The sequence below is a fragment of the Hyla sarda genome, chromosome 6 (genome assembly GCF_029499605.1).
Source record: "Hyla sarda isolate aHylSar1 chromosome 6, aHylSar1.hap1, whole genome shotgun sequence".
Lineage (NCBI taxonomy): Eukaryota > Metazoa > Chordata > Amphibia > Anura > Hylidae > Hyla > Hyla sarda.
Genome location: NC_079194.1, coordinates 100,701,698 through 100,725,176, shown reverse-complemented (window position 1 = coordinate 100,725,176; position 23,479 = coordinate 100,701,698). Strand labels below are relative to the sequence as shown.

General features: G+C 40.7%; 1 protein-coding gene across 6 annotated transcripts in view; it reads left to right on the top strand.

Annotated features, from left to right (window-relative positions):
* Positions 1-23,479, top strand: part of ADAMTS9 (ADAM metallopeptidase with thrombospondin type 1 motif 9) — a 267,952-nt gene that overhangs the window by 55,239 nt on the left and 189,234 nt on the right. For 5 of the 6 annotated variants that reach the window (XR_008844950.1, XM_056524547.1, XM_056524546.1 and 2 more), the window contains 3 exons: positions 20,166-20,443; positions 22,848-22,931; positions 23,030-23,154. Coding sequence is in view for 5 of the 6 variants with exons in the window: in XM_056524547.1 (XP_056380522.1) it covers positions 20,166-20,443; positions 22,848-22,931; positions 23,030-23,154 (487 nt within the window). In the remaining variant the exon portion in view is untranslated. Of the gene's footprint in view, positions 1-757; positions 836-20,165; positions 20,444-22,847; positions 22,932-23,029; positions 23,155-23,479 lie in introns of those variants that run through there. The other variant, XM_056524549.1, reaches the window with a different exon arrangement.

Sequence of the window (23,479 nt, the reverse complement as noted above, 5' to 3'; positions counted from 1 at the left end):
AAGCCTGAGCCTGCCAATTTTTTAAAATGGCGGGCCCTTTAAATTTAGCGCAAGGGCCGCGGCCGCGGTGACTCTCTGGGAAGAGAGCAGAGAAAAGGATGCTCTATCTCATATCTATCTATTCCCGTGGTGCCCCTTCTAATTTAGATGACACAACGGACTTCAGGCCTTTTAAACTCATCAAAGCCAGGGGCAGCCACTACCTACTGGGGGCAATACCTTTCTGGGGCAATACTTACCTGGAGAAACTACCTACTGGGGGCACTATCTATTGGGGGCATTACCTACCTGGGGGGCACTACCTACTAAGGACACTACCTACAACCTACCTGGGGACTTTACCTACTACCTACTGGGGGCATCGCCTACAACCCACCTGCCTGGGGGCATTACCTACTGCCTACATACTGGGGGCAATACCTTCCTGGGGGCATTACCTACCTGGGGGAACTACCTACTGGAGGACTATCTACTGGGGGCATTATCTACTACCTACTGGAGGCACTATCTACTTGGGGCACTATCTACTGGGGGCATTATCTACTACCTACTGGGGACATTTCCTACAACCTACCTACAAGGGGCATTACCTACTACCTACCTGGGGGCATTAACTTACCTACTCCCTCATGCTATGCTGGCCACCAAGGGGGCAATATTTGGGGCACTGAGTGTAGGAAACAGGTGGGGAATGTGCTGAAATAGTGTGGAGCCTAATATGTTTCTTGTCTGGCAGATTCTGTGGAGAGGAGGTATGGTTGGAAAAAGACTTCATGGCGGTCTGAGCGAAACAGAGAAGAAAAGGAAAGAGATCGACTCCACGAAAACACCTAGTGTGAGTCAGTAGATGTAACTGCACTGTAATCACTTACACAGTCTGTAGAGCCGGGGTAACCACTATGTGGTCTTTGTATAGGGATATTGTTCTCTGTTCACTGGTTTTTATACAGTCACTATGTGGTGATAATGGTATTGGTCATGGTGTGGCGGTATTATTCTACCTTATATACCGATATCATTGGTAATATTAGTCAGTATACAGGATTTGGTCAGTAACAGTATATTGGCAATATGTTTGGGGGTATTTCCTCCTTTCTCATTGAACTGAAGGGCTCTTGATTTTCTTGTCCTGTGTTTTAAAATATTTATTTCATAGACGATGGGTAAGATAACAGGCAGGCTCTGGGAGTGGACTTAGGGGTGGGCCACAGGATGGTATGGGGGGGCCTGGCCTTGAGCTGTGTAAGGGGCCCCAAAATTTCTTATGGCAGCCCTGGGTGTGGCACTTGGGCAGAAAACTTCTGCCTCCTTATTTTTATAAGTTTGGCAGCCACCATTAGCTCCAGGAAAGGTACAGTATAAAGATACAACTATCCAATTCTGTTTGCAGCTCTTAGCAGCAAATTAAGCTGACAGACTTTCTGTGAACAACAAAATGTGGCAAGTTTACCTAAGGCACCAGGATATTCTGTCTAAAGTAGCTAGACAGTTAAGCATGTCAATCAGCTTGTAAGAGGGGTAAACATGCTTGCCAACTTTTGAGAATGGCCAACAGAGAAATCCCCCAAAAAAGTGAACAAAAACGAGCATGCCCAAATTTTTTTTTCCACCCATTTGTAAATAACATGCATCCAACCTACAGCACCTATCACAACTATAAGAAATAGAAATGAATGGGAAAGACAATAGAAAAATGTTTTCCATTGTAATTATTCTCTGTTGCATCCTTCAACTTCCAAAGTGCCTAACAACTCCTGACAGTAGTGTTTCTACGCAATTTCATTTATTTATTTATTTTAATACATGCTGTAGGTAGAGATTTATCTATGGGAAAATAAAACATTTACAAAGTACCATACATACAGCATGGACCTAATTAATACAGTGGGGGAAAAAACTATTTAGTCAGCCACCAATTGTGTAAGTTCTCCCACTTAAAAAGATGAGAGGGGCCTGTAATTTTCATCATAGGTATACCTCAACTATGAGAGACATAATGAGAAAAAAAATCCATAAAATCACATTGTCTGATTTTTAAAGAATTTATTTGCAAATTATGGGGGACAATAAGTATTTGGTCACCTACAAACAAGCAAGATTTCTGGCTCTCACAGACCTGTAACTTCTTCTTTAAGAGTCTCCTCTGTCCTCCATTCGTTACCTGTATTAATGGCACCTGTTTGAACTTGTTATCAGTATAAAAGACACCTGTCTACAACCTCAAACAGTCACACTCCAAACTGCACTAGGGTCAAGACCAAAGAGCTTTCGAAGGAAACCAGAAACAAAATTGTAGATCTCCACCAGGCTGGGAAGACTGAATCTGCAATAGGCAAGCAGCTTGGTGTGAAGAAATCAGCTGTGGGAGCAATTATTAGAAAATAGTAGACTGGGAGACATACAAGACCACTGATAATCTCCCTCGATCTGGGGCTCCACGCAAGATCTCACCCCGTGGTGTCAAAATGATCACAAGAATGGAACCACACGGGAGACCTAGTGAATGACCTGCAGAGAGCTGAAACCAAAATAACAAAGGCTACCATCAGTAACACACTGTCAGGATCCAGACTGGCAGGAGCTAGCAGTAGCTGGAGGTGGATCCGCTGTGCCAGAGAGGAGATGACGTGGGCCGTACCAGGGGAACGGAGTCTAAGGAATTACTGTTTTTTACCAGAGCCCGCCGCAAAGCGGGATGGTCTTGCTGCAGCAGGTAACCCCCAGGTCGTTCCACCCAGTAGCGACTCAACCTCTCTGGCTGCTGAGATGAGGCAAGGTACAAGAGGATCAGGCAGAGAGGTGAGGTCAGACGTAGCAAAAGGCAGCAACGGTTCTCAGGCGGTAGTCAATAGCAACAGGTTCAGCAACAGGCAAGGAATACACACAAACGCTTTCTCTAGGACACTAAGGCAACAAAGATCCGGCAGGAAGCTGTGGGAGGAGATGGTACTTATAGGCAGTGCACAGGTGCAGGCCTAATTAAGTCAAAGCAGAACCTTTAACCCTAGATTAACCACTTTGGACCATGCACCAATCACTGGTGCACTGGCCCTTTAAATTTAAGAGTCCCAGCACGCGCGCGCCCTATAGAGCGGGGACACCCATGCCAAGACCGGGTGACCGGACCACTGCCTGGGGACACACGCTGTGAGCACACCGAGGTAAGCAGGGTGCCCGGAGCGCTCAGCGTAACACACACTATGCCACCAGGGACTCAAATCATGCAATGCCAGACATGTCCCCTTGCTTAAGCCAGTACATGTCCGGGCCTGTCTGAAGTTTGCTAGAGAGCATTTTGATGATCTAGAAAAGGATTTGGAGAATGTCATATGGTCAGATAAAACCGAAGTAGAAGTTTTTGGTAAAAACTCAACTCGTCGTGTTTGGAGGAGAAAGAATGCTGAGTTGCATCCAAAGAACACCGTACCTACTGTGAAGCATGGGGGTGGAAACATCATGCTTTGGGGCTGTATTTTAGCAAAGGGACCAGAACGACTGATCCATGTAAAGGAAAAATTAAATGGGCCCATGCATTGTGAGATTTTGAGTGAAAACCTCCTTCCATCAGCAACCACCAGGCGGCTGAGGAGATGCGAGGCACAGGAGGGATAAGGCAACTTGTAGTCTGCATAGCAGAAGGTCAGGGCAGGCGGCACAGTAGCATAGTCAAAGCGAAGCAGGAGTTCAGTAGGCAGGCGGCAGAGGAGCAAGGTTAAGTCACAAGAGCAAGAGATCTGATACACGGGAAGGCAATACAGAGGAACGCTTTCTCAAAGGCACAAGGCAACAAAGATCCGGCAGGGAACTGAGGAGGGTGGAGGAATTTATAAATGAGCCACAGGTGGATTACACTAATGAGCATACTGGCCCTTTAAATCTTCAAGCTCCAGCGTGCACGCGCCCTAGGGGACGGGGACACGTGCGCCAGAGCAGAGAGGCAGGAGAAACACCTGGAGAGTGACGGACTGGGGCTTGCATGCGGGCGCATCCCATGATGCGAGTCCCAGCGCAGTCGGCAGCAGAAGGTAAGGGGACCATACGCTCACGGCCAGCATGTGTGGCCGGAGCGTATAACGTAACAAATATCTCATGATGTAGGGTATAATGGTTTGCCCATGCACAAGGTGAGTTTCTACTTTAAATATTTATTGAGTTCCCTTCACTTTTATATACATTCCTAAACGCCATATTTTCTATATATAACTGGAGGGCCACTACAATAAAATGGGCACTTGGTCGCCGTCTAGGACCTGTTTTTGAGCTTACTTCAGCTACTTGATGCTGCTGTAGACAATGAGGGATGTCTCTCTGCCCTATGATGTGGTCTACAGTGGTGGCCAGTAGTGGGGCAAAGTGCAGGAATGGGGACTGGTGAATAAGAGCTGCCGGGGATATGTGACAGCTTTTCAAGTAATCTCTTTAACCCACTACTAGTCACATTATAAACTCCTCCTATATATGCTCTCTTCTATTTTACAATTTCAATGTATGTTTTAAGTAAATATAGTTGTCTCATAACTAAGGTTCAGAGGGATTGGCCCACCAAAAGCATTTATCACCTATTCACGGGATTCTTTAGCAACAGTGTCCCATTTTCTTTACCTCAGCCCCAGCAAGATTATACTGATATACCCCTTTAATTACGGTACTTTGCGTATCTAATTTTACCATTATTTTTGTCATATGAGACCTAATATATTGCAGGGCAGGTTGTTTTTTTTATGGGTTGTATAATTTATTGAATATACAGTATATATTGAATATATTGAATATACAGATACATTCTGTATCAAGTATGCTTACTGTATTTTATTCTATGGGTTCTTTATGATTATGATAATACCACATTTCTATAGCTTTTATTATGTTTTACTACTTTTGTACAGTAAAAACACTTGAAAAATAATAATTTGTTTCTGTATCACCCCATTCCAAGACTCATAGCATTTTTATTTTTCTATTGACAAAGCAATTTGTTTTTTTTTTTGTGGAAAGACTTGTAATTTTTTATTACTTTTTATTTCTATTTTTAAGAAGCAAGATGCTGTTTTAACTTAGCTTTTCATTTCTTTATTACTTTTTTAGACATGTGTCAGATAAATAATATTATAGTTTTATAGTAAAGGTCATTACAAATGCAGTAGGCATTATGTCTAGTTTTTTTTTTAAACTTTTTTCTTTTTTTTTAATTCTTTTTCTTTCTTTTTTCCCATAATAAACCATTGTGAAAAGGGAACGTTTACTTTTTTTTGTACAATCACTTAAGTGGTTAGCATTGACTATGGTTGTAAAGTCGAATACCAGCCTAGTTAGGTGCAGAGGTGCTTTTCTGGAATGAAAAGGTGACAACCGGAGGAAGTATGCTTTCTGATAGATAAGGAAAATGATAACATGAACAAACGTTCCTGTGTACCTGTTACCTCTTCCCGTGGGGTCATTTGAAGCCATTAAGGGACAATAAGGTCACAGTTCCTCCACCTCTCACTGTACATTTACAGCACGTCCTTTGCTTTTCACATAGGCTTCAGGGAGAGCTGCAAGTATATGTGGCTTTCGCCACACCCTGCTCTACCTCGGGCCAAATTGCAGCTCATGCTATAGCCAAGATTCTTGGCTTTAAAACAAGACCAAGAGCACAGCATTAAATGTGTTCTACCTTGAGCTAGTACATTAAAAGTCCAGTTTCACTCCAGTGACAACATTTTGTTAATCCAAATCACTATCTGTCATAGGGGAAGGATTAAGTAAAAGATGTATTGGTTTGGTAGGGATACTCGGCTGGCTGTTTGCCAGTGCGTGACGCCAGAAGTGTGGTAGAAATGTAAATCTATCCTGCACTTACCACGACTTCAAATGAAGCTTTCATGGATATCAAAGCCGCGGGAAAGAATCCTCAAAAGGCAGTATTTTGGATTACCACTTTAAACTTTACTTAAAGGGGTACTCCTGTGGAAAACTATTTTTTATAATTACATTTTTTTTAAATATAGCACATATCCAAAGAAGTAGACTCCGGCACTGCTAGCTACACAGAGCTGACTGCAATCAGCGAAGGTTAATTACAACCTACATTATATCTGGACAGTCCCATGTAAATGTGTACGGCAGTGCTCAACGTTTAAACAGTTCACCCACAATATATCACTTAAACAAGGAAAGAGAAAGAACGGAGCACATACTGTAATGTTCAATGCAGGTGCGGCTTTATTCTTTAAAATGGGATGATGGTTACAGAGGGCGGACGGGTGCTTCTGGGAGACCTCGGGCTACAGTCCGTGTCAGGGCCCGTTCCCTGGCAAAAGCCAGACTAACAGTTTAGGCCTTCTCCCTGTCCCAGGCTGACTGACTTACCCTGATTGACTGCAGGGAGACATGCGGTTACTTACCAGATTTTACAGCAGAAAAACAATTAACCCTTGTATAGCAGTTAAAGTTACAGTAGACAGAAAACACTGAAAAACTGAATAAAATACATTTTTATACCAGAACACAATAAGACTTAGTTCTTGATGAGAACCAGGCAACTTAGGGGACAACAACCCCCGAAGAGAGTTTAAGTAGCCAAGATGTTCCTGCTCTGAGACACCACATATCCGCGTCAAATGCCTAGTTAGTGGCATGTTAGAAGTCAGTGCTATATAATAAGGCAGAATCACTAGAGTAGGCAACAGAAGGTGATGTCATAGGGACACAAGAACACTAAATCTTCATTAATAAAACTTTGTTAATAAAACTTTTCAATATACTCTGTGTTCCGATTCTCTACCTACATTCTGTTACTGATCAGAAACATTAAGTCATATTTATAACCCAAACTAAAGGGAATATTGAGGTTTTAATATACCAATGATACCCATAACCCATTGCAACAGTCCATGATTGCAAATATACCAATACATAGAAAAGTCAACATCTGTCAACAGCAACTTGTTTCCATTTTCAACATAGTGATAGTAAATAAAATAGAAATTTGTTAAATAAATGAAAAATATCTTGTGTATTAATGTTATTACATTGTGTCATTACCTTTTAGTAATGTTTTCATAGAATCCAGCTGCCGCACCCATAACCTATAATCTTAGTTAAAATTAGCACAGTAATTCCACTATTCGTCTATTTCTGTCTAGTTGACTGTGTTGTCTATCATAAGGCCATAAAACAATGCATGGAAGTAAACAGGGAAACTCCAGATTGAGAAGCTTTTAGGCAGCAGGCCTCAGCTATTTATTTATATGCTGCTATTTTTTATTGTGTCTTTTATTTTTTATCTTATCCCAGTCCTTTCTTTGTCTATATGATAATGTCAAGGAGATAAATGCTCTACAGAGATACAGGGTATATATATATATATATATATATATATATATATATATATATATATATATTTCTTGATATCAGGGATAAATATAGACAAGTATAAAAGTATTACCTCTGTACACCATGTGCCACAATATATTAAAAGTCACCAAGCAGTTCTGTGAGTATATGAAAGCAGAAAGCCACAGGCTGTGTACATTTATATAGGTTATAAAATGTCTTGGTGACTTATAATATTACCTTGTATTTCATTCTTTGTGAAGACTAAGGGGAGACTCTTGTATCCAACTAAATAATATAAAACTCCCTCATCCTTTTTACAAAAAAAGGTCTGCAGCATTTGGCACCCAGTACTGTCATCACTACAGCCGCTGAAGAACCTTTTCTTAAAGAAGCATGTTAAGTGGAGGTTGATTGTTTCCCCCTTAAAGGGGTACTCAGGTGAAATACTATTCTGAAATACTATTCTGGTGCCAGAATGTTAAACAGATTTGCAAATTACTTCTATTTAAAATCTTAACCCTTCCAGTACTTATCAGCTGCTGTATGCTCCACAGTAAGTTATTTTCTTCTTAAAATTATTTTCTGTCTGACCACAGTGCTCTCTGCTGACACCTCTGTCTGTCTCAGGAACTGTCAAGAGCAGGAGCAAATCCCCATAGCAAACCTATCCTGCTCTTGACAGTTCCTGAGCATACAGCAGCTGATAAGTACTGGATGGGTTAAGATTTTTAAATAGAAGTAATTTACAAATCTGTTTAACTTTCTGGCACCAGTTGATTAAAAAAAATATATATATATGCAGAGCTTTCCACCTCTAAAATGTATCCACAGAAAGAATGGACTTGGTCATTCTTTCAGCAGAAAACCACTATGGGGATCGGCAATGTCCGTGTAGTCCAGTGAGTGCCGGCTTCCCTCGGAATCTTTGGCTAGAATACTTCAGGCTGAGGATTCTGCAGTAAACTTCAGTGTCATATTCTAACATCAGAATCTATTTATATGAATACGTATTCAAATGTACAATATATATATATATATATATATATATATATATATATATATATATGTGTGTGTGTGTGTTCTACATAAAATGTTCCATATAAGATAATTGTTAGCCAAATGCCACTGTTCTGTCAAGATTGGCTATTGAAAGTGTGGCAGGTCCCAGAGGACAGACGACAACCTAACAAACCTTTATAGTATACCTTTTCCATATGCTATAAAAGTGTTTCATTTGAAATTCCCTTTAAGAACCTGATAGATCATTACAAAAAAAAATGTATTAAAAAAATCTGTATATATATATATATATATATATATATATACACACACACACACACATTTCCATATGTTGTACATTATATCAAAGCCAGTTATGACAGATTGTCTTGTTAATTGTGTATTAAAAGACAGAATCAGCCCACAGCAGAAGACATCTTCACTCCTTAGAGAGTTTCACATGTGATTTCTCTTCTCACTTCATTCTTATAATAAATGACTCTTACTGTGAGGTTTATTTTCCTGCCTTTTTCTGTCTTTCATGGTCTATTATTGGCATTGTGGGTGGAACATGCAGAATTTTCTCCAAGATGTTGTGGGGGGGGGGGCTGACATTGTGACATATGACATGACTACACATTGTAATGTGCATTGACAATACATTCAACTATATTTGGTGCTGTCTATTACTGACACTTTTTGACATTATTTTTTTTGTAGTGGACCTTGTAGATTTTGATCCATTGTCAATGTAGTGTCTATAGAGATGGTTTGACTATCAACAATTCATTGTTTCCATAAGATAAGTCGTGTTACTAGTATCTGGCACTGCTTTGCTCCTTCCATAGAGATAATATTCACAGCCAAACAAGCATGATAATGGGGAATGATATCTGCTAGCCAAACAAGCACTCTTCAACTGACAGCTATCTTATGTATATGAACAGTAAAAATGAAGACATGCGTAGATGACAACTTCAATTTTCTGGAAACCAGGAAAGAAAAAAGGTTGTCAATGCACAATTAAACATGTAGCAGATTTATAGACAAATAGTCTCCGGAGCATTTCTAGATTGAATAACAAATTGTCCAGATTTTAGTGCAAATGTTCTGCCGCAGATTTCAGTACGGACTATGGGGGAGATTTATCATCGTTGCTTTGGTAAGCAAGTTCAGTAGGCTTTTTTTTTGCTTTAGTTTTGCTTATGTATGGCACATTTATCGTACTATCACAGGGGGTTGATAAATTTGGCTTACATAAGCAAAAACCAATAAATCACTTTTGAATACCATTTTTTTAGAACACATAAGCAAAAACCAATAAATGTCTTCAGAACACCAATTTGCAGCTTTGAAAAAAAAATGCGACATATATGTGTTTATTACATTTTTTTACCACTTTTTTTCCCCTTAAATGTACTAACTAGTTTTTAGTTTTTTGTTTTTTTACTTCTCATTTCAGGTTCGTGTATCCTGTGGATTACTTTAGATTTGGAGGACTACGGTGACCAGTGTTTTTTGTTTTGTTTAATGTTAATAAGATGGTTAACGAGGGCTTTTGGGGTAGAGTTTTTTTTTTGGAATACATTTTTTTTAAACGTGTTTTTTTTTAATTTACTTTACAGGTTAGTAGTGAAAGCAGTCTTATCGACGAAGTCCATTACTAAGTCGGGCTTAGTGTTAGCCACAAAAACAGCTAGCGCTAACCCCCATTTATTACCCCGGTACCATCCGCCACAGGGGTGCTGGGAAGAGCAAGTAGCAACAGGCCCGAAGCATTAAAAAGGGCGCTCCATGGCCTAGGTGGTAACAGGCTAACGTTATTTAGGCTGGGGAGGGCCAGTGACAATGGTTGTCGCCCACCCTGGTAACGTCAGGCTGTTGCTGATTGGTTGGTATTTGGCTGAGAATAAAAATAGGGGGAACCTATAGGGTCCCCCCTATTTTTATTTTCAGCCAAATACCAACCAAGCAACAACAGCCTGTTACCCTCCCCAGCCTAAATAACACCAGCCTGTTACCGCCTAGGCCCAGACCTAGACCTGTTGGTACCGGCTTTTCCCAGCAACCCTGTGGCCGTGGGTACCGGGGTGATAATTGGGGGTTAGCGCTAGCTGTAATTGGGGCTAACGCTAAGCCCTGGCTTAGTAATGGACTCCGTCTATAAGACAGCTTCCACTACTAAGTAAACACAACACGTTTAAAAAAAATGTATTACAAAAAACACTCCCCCACAATCCCGCATTGACCATTTTATTAACATTAAACAGAAAGAAAAAAAACGCTGATCATCAATGCAGTCTACCGAATCCGAAGTAGTCCACAGGATACACGGATCTGAAATGAGAAGAAAAAAAAGAAAAACAGGTTAATACATTTATTGTCACCCGCCCATCTCCTGTACTGCACGACTACAACTCCCAGCATGCCCTAACATTAAGGACATTCTGAGAGTTGTAGTCATGTGGTGCGAGAGATGTGTGGGCAAGTGACAAGCTTGTCCCCTCCCCCCCTCCCCCCGCTGCATGACTACAACTCCCAGCATTCCCTTAAAGCAAGGGTACGCTGGGAGCTGTAGTTGTGCAGTAGAGGGCAGGTGACAAGCTTGTCACCCGCCCCCGCCGCACAACTACAACTCCCATCATGTCCTTACTGTAAGGACACGCTGGGAGTTGTAGTCGTGCAAGCCAGGAAAGCGGGCGGTAATGTGCTCTGCTCCCTGGCCGGCGGTGATCAGAAAATCGCTGTAATTTCATATTTCCCGACGGGTCCTGTGACACGGGACGCGGCGAGAAATTTGAAATCACAGTAAACTCTGCGGCGCAGTAGCAAAGGGAGCACGGGCTGACATAACTCTGCAGCCGCCCGGGACTCCTGCAGCCACGCCGGGAGATGTGCAGGAGCCATCCCTGCAATCCTTCAGCGTGTACCGCAGTGCTGAGGGATGGCAAGGATGGCTCCTGCACATCTCCAAGCAGGAGTCCCGGGCGACTGCATCTTCCAGCAGGAGTCCCGGGTGGCTGCAGAGTGATGCCACCACCGGCTCCTTTTAACATATAACAGAGCTGCTGAGTTTTAGTCCCTACTGTAAGATCAAATTTCCCGCTGGGTTCCAATCACGGGAGCCAGCGGGGAATGTAAAAATTACATTAGGGACTCCAAAAACTTCAAGGCACCGAGGTATGTTAAAGGAGCCCAGGTTGGCATCGTAAATAAGCGGAGTTATGCCAAAGTTGCACCAAATATACGGGAAAATAAGCTGTACAAACTTTGATAAATCTGGGCCTTTGTGCGTTAAATTTGAAGAAAATCATAAAGGGTTTATAAAATGCTGCACGTGTATTTTGGTGCTGATCCGCAGTGTTTCCATAGCAGAATCTGCAGCATTGAGGATAGTTGCCCATAGCAACCAATCAGATTGCTTCTTTCATTTTTAAAAAGGTCTCTGCAAAATTAAAGAAGCAATCTGATTGGTTGCTATGGACAACTGGTCAACTTTTCCTCTGCACAAGTTTTGACAAATGTCCCCTCATTGTCCTTTCTGTCTATAGCAGCCAGCCGAAGTAAATCATCCAATAAATGGCAGAGCCAGCCTTGTGTAGATGATGCCTGTGCTATACCTACTGTTAGCCCCATACGGTGTATGAATAATCATACAATGTCTAATCATTAGGCTTCCAAACTATAGTGCCCAAACATCCAGTGCGGATGTGCCACAACCATATACTGTATAGCAGTTCCATACAAGTAAATATAACCATAGAGTGTTCAAATAATACCAACAACCAGTGACCAGATAAGAGTTATGCAGTGCTATGCACTGTCAAACTGATACTGATAAACAGTTTGGATCTGTGGAAGTCATAAGCCTTAGGAAATAGGCCTTTTGCAGAACAGGTTTCAACCGGTACAGATGACGTGCCCTATGTGACCGCACAGGCTGCCCACCCTAAGGGCAGGCACGGTCTAATAGCAATTGCTTGGCCCAAAACTCAGCTGTAATTTTATTATGTTCTGCTGTACCTTTGGCGAACAGTATTGTGTTTGGACCTTGGTCCCCAAGGGGATCCTATGGCTCTTTGGTGGGCCAGTCCAACCCTGATGAGGCCCAGGTAGCTGCAGCCTGTGTCATATTATCCATGTACCCAATGCATTTCAGACCTTGACTGATAACATTATGGAAGTATAATGTGGTGCCGGGAGAGAGTAATGGTGTCTGGGGTGTTGCGGTGATAGTGTAGGGTATATTGATATTAACCCTCAATTGTCGTGACGCTAGGGTTTCCTCAATGTAATAATCCTACCGCCAACCATCCCACAAATGGCAGGGAGAAATAACGGAATGTCCACAGCAGATTTTATGAAGTAAACTTGAAGTAACTTTACTGCATATTTTATGCAAAGGCATGGAACATAACAGTCTTTGCGAGAGAGAACCGCGGTACAGGTTCCTCACAGGTTTGCTGGGACTCTGGGATCAATGAGCTTTGGTGCTAGCCACTGTGATACTATTTTTAGGAGATTTGAGTTTCTAGTAGTCACACAGAATTTGTAGGATTGAGCTTTGAGTAACTCACAGTTTTGTGGCTGCTGGACTTTAGGCTTGAGGCCTAGCTTGATTTGAGATTTGTGCTGAGATGTGCTTGTTCTTGCAGGAACAAGAGCAGGAACTAAGAGAGCGAATTTAGTGGCAGCAGCCCCTTATATATTAAGTGGGTGGGACAAAGCTCATTGGTCAGCAGACCTGTAAATCCTGACCCAGTGAACTCTGGGTATCACATGACCCAAAGGTCCTTATACCATAGTACAATTTAAAGGGGTATTCCAGGCAAAACTTTTTTTTATATATATATATATATATCAACTGGCTCCGGAAAGTTAAACAGATTTTTTAAATTACTTCTATTAAAAAATCTTAATCCTTCCAATAGTTATTAGCTTCTGAAGTTTTCTGTCTAACTGCTCAATGATTGTGTCACGTCCCGGGAGCTGTGCATGATGGGAGAATATCCCCATAGGAACTGCACAGCTCCCGGGACGTGAGTCATCAGAGAGCAGTTAGACAGAAAACAACAACTCAACTTCAGAAGCTAATAACTATTGGAAGGATTAAGATTTTTTAATAGAAGTAATTTACAAAGGTCCTATACAGAGGTATTCCTATATATATATATATATATATATATATATATATTCATTAAGTACCATTTATATGAGGCGACTAGAGGTTAGTCCTACAGGAGAGCCCTAGTGAAATGGAGGGACTCTGGCTGAGGGGACTTTAGACAAAGGGACAGGACCAGGTCCTGTACCGGGACACCACAATAATTTATTCAACTTTTTTTTTCTTTATGAAAATGTCTGTTTTGCTAGCGAACAGTTTTTTTTAAATATTCCATACGAAAAGGTATGGTGATATATATAAATTTTCTTCCACGTTTTCTCTGTATTTAACTCATTTTATGGATGAGTAAAGAGATATTCTCAAATTAATTATTTAACACCCTGCAGCACGTCCTGCACATTGATTTTGCATGGGTGTGTTATCACATATAGGGTTAAGTTTTATGGGACAAGGGACTACATTTGATATTGCTGTGCAATAATTAACTTTTTAACTTTGCTGTTTGGCACAGTCACATGTTTAGATTATGTGTGTTACTTTATGTGGTCACTTGTTTTACTGATAGTTAATAAAACTTGTCTGTACTCACATCTAAAATGTTCTTCCTAGGACAGTGTCAATACCCTGCCACATCGTGGGGATTGGGACATCCAATGGGCCTCTGTTGAGTGGTGTGAAGACACTGCCTAGACCGAAATCTTACATCACACATCTTTGATCTATTCACCAAGATATTGGTTGACAGCACAAAAACAAAGATTAAGGGATTTTATTAATACTACCGTTTTGTTTTTTTAGTGCTACAAATTGAGATGGCTAGACGATGGGGTCGTCCCCATGATGGCAGGTCTTGTGGAGTGTTCATAGTATGAAGTGGTTAATACCTGCTAATAGTGGTCCATAGAAGGACAAATTGTTTATTGCTATCAGGGTCATGGAATCTTAGGTCTTATTGATACATTTGGGGCATGAAGGTTGTCCTAACTGGTCCAGTTTCTAGAACTAGTGATGAGCGGCAGGGGCCATATTCGAATTTGCGATATTTCACAAATATATGGACGAAGATTCATCCTATGTTCGCGAAATTCGTATATTCGCTATGTTCGTTCCCTTTTTTGCATGCAAAAATTCGTCATGAAATTTGCATAATTCACATGCGTGATTATATTTTTCACCTAAGTGTTCCCTTTATTTTTTTGAGCAGTGTATTTGGTTCCATATCTGTCCGTGTCACATGCAAGACACTTTGCTTTGGCTGATGTCACTGCAAATTACATTGCCCGCCGGTCATCATTTCCCTAATGTAATACACATTTATTTTTCTGCCTGTTGGCTCCAGGGTTCCTTCTAACCTTATACTATAAGTATATCTTTCCTAATTTGCTGTTTTTAGAAGCTTAAATTCTTTACAAATTTGAGAGCGTTGTGACTGAAGCAGAGTAAAAAGAACCCGGAAATTAGAATGGAGGAAATTGCGGCACGTACTAATTAGTTCAAAATGAAAAGCCGGCCTAAAAATAGCAAGGAGTATATAAAAGGTCACTCCGGCTTACGCAAGACAAACAAGACCCTCCACACATAACATAAAACAATCCAAATGTTTCAGGAATAAGGCGGCAGATTTTCAGACATTGTTACTTCTGTATTCTGTGTATTTATGTGCAGGTTATTTATCATGTATGCCAGATTAACAGCAGAACTTCAAGAAAGGTAAAATTTCCACGGGCAAATGTTTTTTGCATGGTAAATGTCTGTTTGAGAAAATATTATTGAATCCTAAAGTTACAATACTTAGAGCTCTCTATTGTGATGTCCCTCTGTTGTACCTCCTGTAAACATAAGAATAAGTTGATAACTGACTGTTACCATTTCCCAAGTCAGTAGAGTGCCCTGTCTGGTTGGATGTTGTGTGTACTAGAACCTATTCCACTGATATGCCTAACTGTCAATTTATTCATTATTTGTAATGTGGTGTCCCGGCACCGGATTGCATCCGCTGCCTTGTGGCGAGGTCCCCAAAGTCAGAGTCCCTAGGTGTAGGTGGGGTCCTTATCTAGCCCCTTGTCACCCCTTTTGTAAATAAAATTATTTAAATTTAATGTATATATTAATATAGTAGGTGTACTTACCTAGTTAGCGTCGCAGGACCTGCGGGTCACGTGATGCGTTCCAAAGACTCTATGGTTGGTAGTTCAAGGACCTTTGGAGGGAGTCAAGTGTTTACCCATCAGGCTATGTAACAGTGAGTGACAGCTGACTTGGACCAATCCAAAACGGCCCTGCCCCTGCCCATATAAGGGAGCGGTGGCCATTACTCGCTCTCTTTCCTCGTGGGCTGTTGACAGGGAAGGATCTGCGCTGCTGTCATCAGTGAGTTAGGCCCGAGCCTTGCGGCGACGGCTGATCTTTACAAAACTGTGAGTGTAATCAATCCCTAAGCACTCTGCAAGGTCACCGGACCATATCTAACCCCTAAATCCAGACGGATCTTCGCAAATTACCCTAAATTCTAAGACTTATATCAAAAATCAAGGTCCGCAACAACTGTTAGTCACTGAAGTGCATGGAGACTATATTAATGAGACCGTTACACTTCATTGGATGTATCGCAAGTATTTAAGTAAAGTTTATCCAAATTGAAGTTCAACTACCTTGTGGACCTTCAGTCATTTCATGCATGCACCTATCGTTACTTGGAAGGGCGGCGATAGGCCGGAGAATTACCTCAACATACTAGCCCTCAGCCTGGCGTCACGAACAATAGGGTTAACCTTAACCCCTGATATACTGAAGCAATACAGACATGTCCTGTATAAATGGCTCTTCAACTTCAAAACTGGTAGAGTCGAGTAATACAAGAGACAGAAACTAATCGCAAGAATATGTTCAGAGTCAGAGACATTAAAATTAGTTTTTACTAGGTTTCTGTCTTAAAGGTCGACTTATCGGAATAACATATGTGATTTATAAGCCAGTGTAATCCTGTCTGAATACAGCTTCTGTGGGAATCTTATTGTTTAATGTATGTACCCCCCCCCCCCCCCCCCAAGCACAAAAATCATAATGTATATTTGTTCAGAGAATAAAGTGTGCATTCACAAATATTCTGTTGTAAATGCAGGTTCATTGATAGCATGCTTTCATTTCTAGAGGTTCACAATAATGTGATTGTTTTAAATGGATAATTTACATTTAGTGTACCTAGACTAGTGTGATATGCTAATGCTTAAAGGGGTTGTTTTATTTGAACAATTTCTGGGAAACATTACTTTATTAGCTAAATTGGGGGACGCACGCTTGGTGGAGCTGTGCTAGCAATATAAACAACTCTAGGCATGAAAGATATATTGTGAACAAACTGCCGCACTGTGACCTAGTCCCACTCCTTGTAGAAGCAGGTCAACAGCATATGGATTAAGAATAAGAGGCAAAATAGGTCTTAGAAGCACTGCTGAAAACTGGCACAAACATGATCACAGGCAATGCAAAGGATGACAAATTTATTTGAGATACAACTGGACGACGTGTTTCGGCACTGCCTACCTCAAGTGCACCAAAGGAACTAAAGCAGCATCACGGCAATTTTTGGCTGACATCACGGCTGCACAGACCCCCATCAGGATGCTGCATCAGGACGCTGCCGTTGGCTGATAGATCACAGCTGCACAGACCCCTATCAGGATGCTGCATCAGGACGCTGCCGTTGGCTGATAGATCACAGCTGCACAGACATCAGAATGCTGCATCAGGACGCTGCCATTGGCTGACAGATCACGGCTTCACAGACCCCATCAGGGCGCTGCATCAGTTGCTTTGGTGGACCTGAAGAAGGCATATGATAATGCCAAAACGAGTTGTCCAGTTGTATCTCAAATAAAGATGTTGCTGTCCTGTGCATTGCCAGTGATTGCATGTTTGTGCTAGTTTTGAGCAGCACCTCTAAGACTTATTTTTGCCTCCTATTCTTAGCTTACATGCTTTTACATATAACAGATAGGTCCAGCTCATTTGTAATTTTGGAGAAGGATACTGGGAGAGGTGTGTGATCATGGCTGGAGAGGTGTGTGATTATGGCTGGGAAAAGTTCAACCGATAATTTGTATTAGAGCTATGTAACCCTACAGTATCCCTGATGTAGTTTCTGTAGGAGAAAAGGCTTTAATTCTCCCGGATTAGTGTATAGATGTACAAGTGGTCATTATGTACTGGTAGTGAGCCCATGGATAAATTAATGCTAAAGCCAGAAAACTGTGCAAATATTGGCATAAATCATTTCTGACTTTAGGACAGTTCGGCATACATCCGATTTAGTAAGACGTGTATGCCTGTTACTTTCTTCAGGTTTGCAGTCTTTCATCACTTGGCTTTCTGGCTTTACACAATATACCTGTTGTACTCTTTTACTTTCATTAGAGTCCTCTGGAGCCATTTGTGTACATTGTTTTTCTTTTAGTACATATGGTTCATGCACAAAGAAAACAAATCTTTCTAAGCTGCATTTTATCTTATTGTTCAAGGACAGTATTCTAACAATGGCGTAGGTGGTTTATGTACTGTTCTATATGATTCTTTGTTTCTTCATTAACTTCCCTATTAATTTTAACCACAATGTCTAGTAATGTCCTGAATTTGTGACTACCTAGTTGTACTATGATGAGTTTTAAAGTAAATTAGCCGAAAGAAAATGTAAGAGCTCCTCTTCCCAGTTGATCTTTCATCCTCACGGTGGCCTCAGTATGAGATTGTACAATGTCCATTGGCAATTAAATAACCTGGATGCCATTTTAACAGCAAATATATACTCCAGCCCATCTGGTATGGTTGATGAAGTTGCTTTAGTGAGAGTAACCACCATGAATATTAATCCATGGCAATTAATAAAATAGTTTGCTGCATTGATGGATTTAAAGTATAGTAAGGGTGCATCTACATCTTGTTTTGTGAATCCGGTAGCTGGATCTGGCAAGAGAATTTCAAATCCTACCCATGCCGTACCCCATTAATTTCAATGAGACGACCGATGAGTCAGCTAGTGACTTCGGTCATCTCTTTTTTTGAACATATTTGGTTTTTGACCCAAACAGAAATCCACAGCAGACTATGGTTTTCAGTTTGGTCCAAAAACCGGATACGGTTGAAAAGTCAACTGGAGACAACTGAAGTGAATAGCTGATTCTGAAATGTATTCTCCTGAAAAGGATAAATATGGATCTGTTAAATGGATGCTAAAAAAAAAGGATCCTGTATGCCATACAGCAGTCTGTTTCCTACTGGCTAACATTACAAAAAAAAGCATTACAAAGTTCTTTACTGGACACAAAAGTGCAGACTACTATACAGCAAAAATAAATAATAATCATAAAGTGGAAACTAGTGAATTGTAGACTATCAGACAAAGACACTCCACACAATAACCCTGACACTGGTTCACTGTCATATCTGAAGCAAATTCTGTACAGTAATTTACTAACCCAAAACTATGCTCTGGATTGAATACTGTTGTCTGACTGTACATGGCCCATGAAAGTCATTTTTTCACCTTTATACACTGCACAAAGGCATCCATTGTGTTTCTGCATGTCTTCTTCTCCCACACAATGATGTTATCTGAAATATCGTGAGTGCCTTCACAACCATGTAGAACTTGGTAAATTGCATTTTGATAAGCTACTAAGGATTCCCTTAACATCAGTCGCTTGTATCTGGAGTTGTAGTTGGGGTGAATTTAATACCATCTTTAGATCAGGAAAGCATGAATCAGTGCAGATCCACAGAGTACCAAGAGAATCACAGTGAGGACCCCCATATATAATACCTAGAGAGTACACATTGCAGTACAGAATATACAGTACCTGAAGTGCCCATAGGTACAGTGTGCCCCAACAAGAAGGTACTGTATTTTAATATACAATGTCTTAGCCAGAGAGTCCGCCTGTACAGAGTACCCATGCCAGAGTGTGAGTGCCCTAACAGTAAGGTCAGCTAAATTGAAATAAACTTGGTTTTACACCCCTTTCATTAGGGAAAGGCAGTTGCATTGTAGACAACTGAATATTCTGCAGAACCCTCACTGTAGTCTTGTTTGAAAAAGTTGTAAATTTGGGAGATATAAGATGGAGATAATGTGCAACAAGTGTCCTCATCAATTTTGGGTAGTGTTATCTTTCACTTAAATAAAACAGAGTAAGTGTGTGTCGGTCCTGTTAAGGCTGGGTCTCTCAGTGCTCTGGTCCTCTGATGGGCCAATCCATACTACAACCTTACAGAAACAGATGGAATTGCATGTGATAATGTAACTGTTTCTCATGTTTCTTTCCAACAATTTTGTAGCCACAGCAAAACGTATTCCATTTGACTTCAGCCCTATAAGTAACAATGCTTACAGTGCTAATATTTGTCTTTTATTTTACCCATCACATTAATACACCAGTGTTTGTTTATGACGCTATTTCAGTTGCTGCCTGAGGCAGCAGATATTTTATTGTGCTTGTGAGCGTACCTTATATCTCATGTACGTTATGAAGCCAGGAAAAATTTTTAATGCCTCTAAGGCTTGGAACCTCCTGCCAGGTTGGGTAATCTACAATGTATAAAAAGATGACAGTTACTAAGGGCTGTGTTATATTAAGCATGTTGTGTTTGATGCCATTACTAGGTAGTAGAATGGTTTTCTTAATTTTCCTTTTATACATCGTCTCACATTTTAACTTTTTTACCACAGGCCAAAAATCTAATCCAATCAGACAGAAGAAAAGTAGAAATTCCCAGAAACAGAACAGCATGTACTCAAATGTAGACAATCTAAGAAGGGGGCTGCTAGTAAACCAGGAACCCTCATACAACAACACTGATAAGATCGATGGAACACGCACTCACAAAAGAACAAAGCGCTTTTTGTCTTACCCTCGGTATGTTGAAGTGATGGTGGTTGCTGATAACAAGATGGTTGAATATCACGGCGCTAATCTCCAGCATTATGTTCTAACGCTTATGTCCATAGTAAGTATCTCCTTGTTGTTGGCTTCTTTTACTTTCTTCTGTCAAGTATGATTTCTGTTCAGGCACCTCTGATCTTTTTCTTGGATGTTGAGTAACATGGCTACCATTTTAGCTATTACACAGCCCCCAGGCCAGAGAATGGCAAATTAACCCGATAGTATGATACTTTACAGTCCCTCAAGCAACTTTGTCATTCGATAAGCTGAGAGGGGTAGAAACTGCTATGACAGACATTTTGGTTTTCATCCATCTGGCCATACACATGAGAACTAAGTTGGCTGTACCCACCACTTTTTGTTTGGAATGATGGACACTTATTGTTGGAAATGACTAATTTGTACAACAGCCTCCTGGCTGTTACCCAATGTTAGAAGTCAGGGTAAGGAGGGCTTGTATTAATTGAATTGAACATGCCCAGTCCTAGGGTGATAAGTTGTTGTTAAAATTTAGAGCCCCATATAAAGTGGCAGGTACAGAGCCACATTTCCCACATAAGGGCTCTTATTGTTTGCCACAAAGGCCCTTTACTAGCCACATAGCTCCTTTTACGAACCAAAGAGCTTCCATTTCTCACCAGAGCATTGCCACCACCAGCACCCTCATTACCAGTATTAAATTCTCCATTACCAGTCCAAGCACCCCCATTAACAGCCACAAGCACCTTCATTATCAGTCAGAGCATTCTAAATACCAGCCAAAGAGCCTTCAATACTGGCCTTAACATCCCCCATTTCCCCCCACAAAGCCTCCATTACCAGCTACAGTGCCCCCATTATCAGCCACAGTACCCTCATTACCAGTATTAGAGCCGCATTATCAGCCAAAAATCCTCAATTATTAGCTACTTCACCCCCGTTGTCAGCTACAGCATTCCAAATACCAGCCATAGAGCCTCCATTAATGGCCTTAAAGCATACCTGTCAGATTCCACAAAAAAATATATTACTCAGTAACTAATACTGACCATGTACATCTATCACGTATATTTTTTTATTAAACAAAACACCTCTTTTCATTAGCTCACAGTGTTAGAAATATTCACAGGGGAAGGGGCGTGTCCCTCCCTTGTGGTGGTGGGAGGTGATGGGTGCATTTGCTTACGCAGCCTTGTCCATGAATCATCTCTTGTGATGGACAAGATATGATTCATGGACAAGGCTGAATGAGCAAATGCACCCATCACCTCCCACCACCACATGGGAGCAGGACTGGTTTGTGTCCCAGTAGGTATGGGGACCCCTAGTGGTGGGATTTTCAGGAGCTGTTTTCTTTATTAAATATTCAAGAAATTGTAATCAACCATATTGATCTGACAGTGCACATTTAACATCCTCATTACCAGTCACAAAGCCTCCATTACTAGCCTTAGCACCCCCCCATTACAAGCAACAGAGCCTTCATTAACAGTCTCAGCACCCTCATTACTTGCCACAGTGCCTCCATTACCAGCCACAACACCCTTATTAACAGCCTTAGTACCAGCCAAAATGGATCTATTATCAGCCACAGCTCACCCAAAGCCATCCACATTATCCTGCAGGTCAATAGCCGTTGTTGGAGGGGATGTTTTATCCCCTGTATGCCTTCTGCAGTGACTAAACTTTATGTAAATAAAACTATAGAAGACCCTTTTATGTATACTGAATATTTATGCTGGACTTTAGCATTTTCTGAAACTGGTTTATAAAAAAAAAAAATGGAGAGCAATGGAAATTTTCTTCCTCGGTGTCCTTGAGCATTATAACCCACCTATGGAGCCTTTCATTGCTGTATATTTTTCAGCCTCTTCATGTCATTAGCCATTCTTAAATGGGCCGACTCATGAAGCTCTATAGAAGGCTTATGCTCCCCAGATGGTTTGCTGGGTACTGTAGCAAAAGTGCTTAATCCACCATGAAATGACAATGTCACAGATTTTTTTTAACGCTATTTAACAGCCTGACAAACTGTGCATATAACTATCAACATTTTATTCCTCCATAAATATTCACTAACAAACAGCTCACTTATAATAGACAACCCAAATCTTCAAATAAACCTATGTTAATGGGAGCTAAGAAAAATGTTACCATGGTAAGCTAGAAATAGTAATAAGGCAAGCATAGTTTATTTTTGCTTTATTTATTAATACATTTTTTTAACATTTGGTGGTGGTGACATTCCCATTATTCACATCCTAGTCATTTTATTATGTTGCATAAAATCATACAAAAATTGTACAAGCTCTGTTTTGTGCACATTTTTTTTAATGCAAAGATGGTGCTTGTGCAATGAATTGCACACATGTTACGCTGGTGCAGAGAATTAAAGATACCTTCCCCTAAATGTCCATTTCAATTAATTACTGTCAATGTTTTTTATGCTTTAATATGGACCGGACCAAATAATGTTCTACTTCCTGCAGGTAGCCTCGATTTATAAAGATCCAAGCATTGGGAATTTAATCAATATTGCCATAGTAAAGTTAGCTGTAGTCCTCGATGAGCAGGTATGGAAATATTTTGCCTCTTTTTTTTTAATTTTTTTTTATTAGAGGATGTGCAAAATGACTATTGTTGATCGGGATGTGTTCTTTTTTTTGGCCAGGAGGGTCCTTCTATTTCTTATAATGCTCAAACAACATTAAAAAATTTTTGCATATGGCAACAGTCCCAGAACAACCCAGATGACAACCATCATTCACATCATGATACAGCGGTGCTAATAACAAGGTACGGTAATCCTCTCCTCCCCCTTCTGAAATGGACTGCATAGAGATGAGTGGGGTATATTTCGCAGATGGAAAGAACTTTACACTTGTACACAGTACACTTGCAGGTCACAATTGGTGGTACAATACACTTAGAGGTAACAATACAAGCTTTGTAAAATAAATGGTTTCCAGTGGTCACTGTGTAGTATGGGCAGACATAACTCATGAAGTTGGAATAAGACTGAGCGGCATTACTACACACAATCTGAGTACAGGTGTGGCACTGTTTTTAAATAAGTTTTATTATGTTTAATCTGATCCTAGACAATACATTTAATATGGTG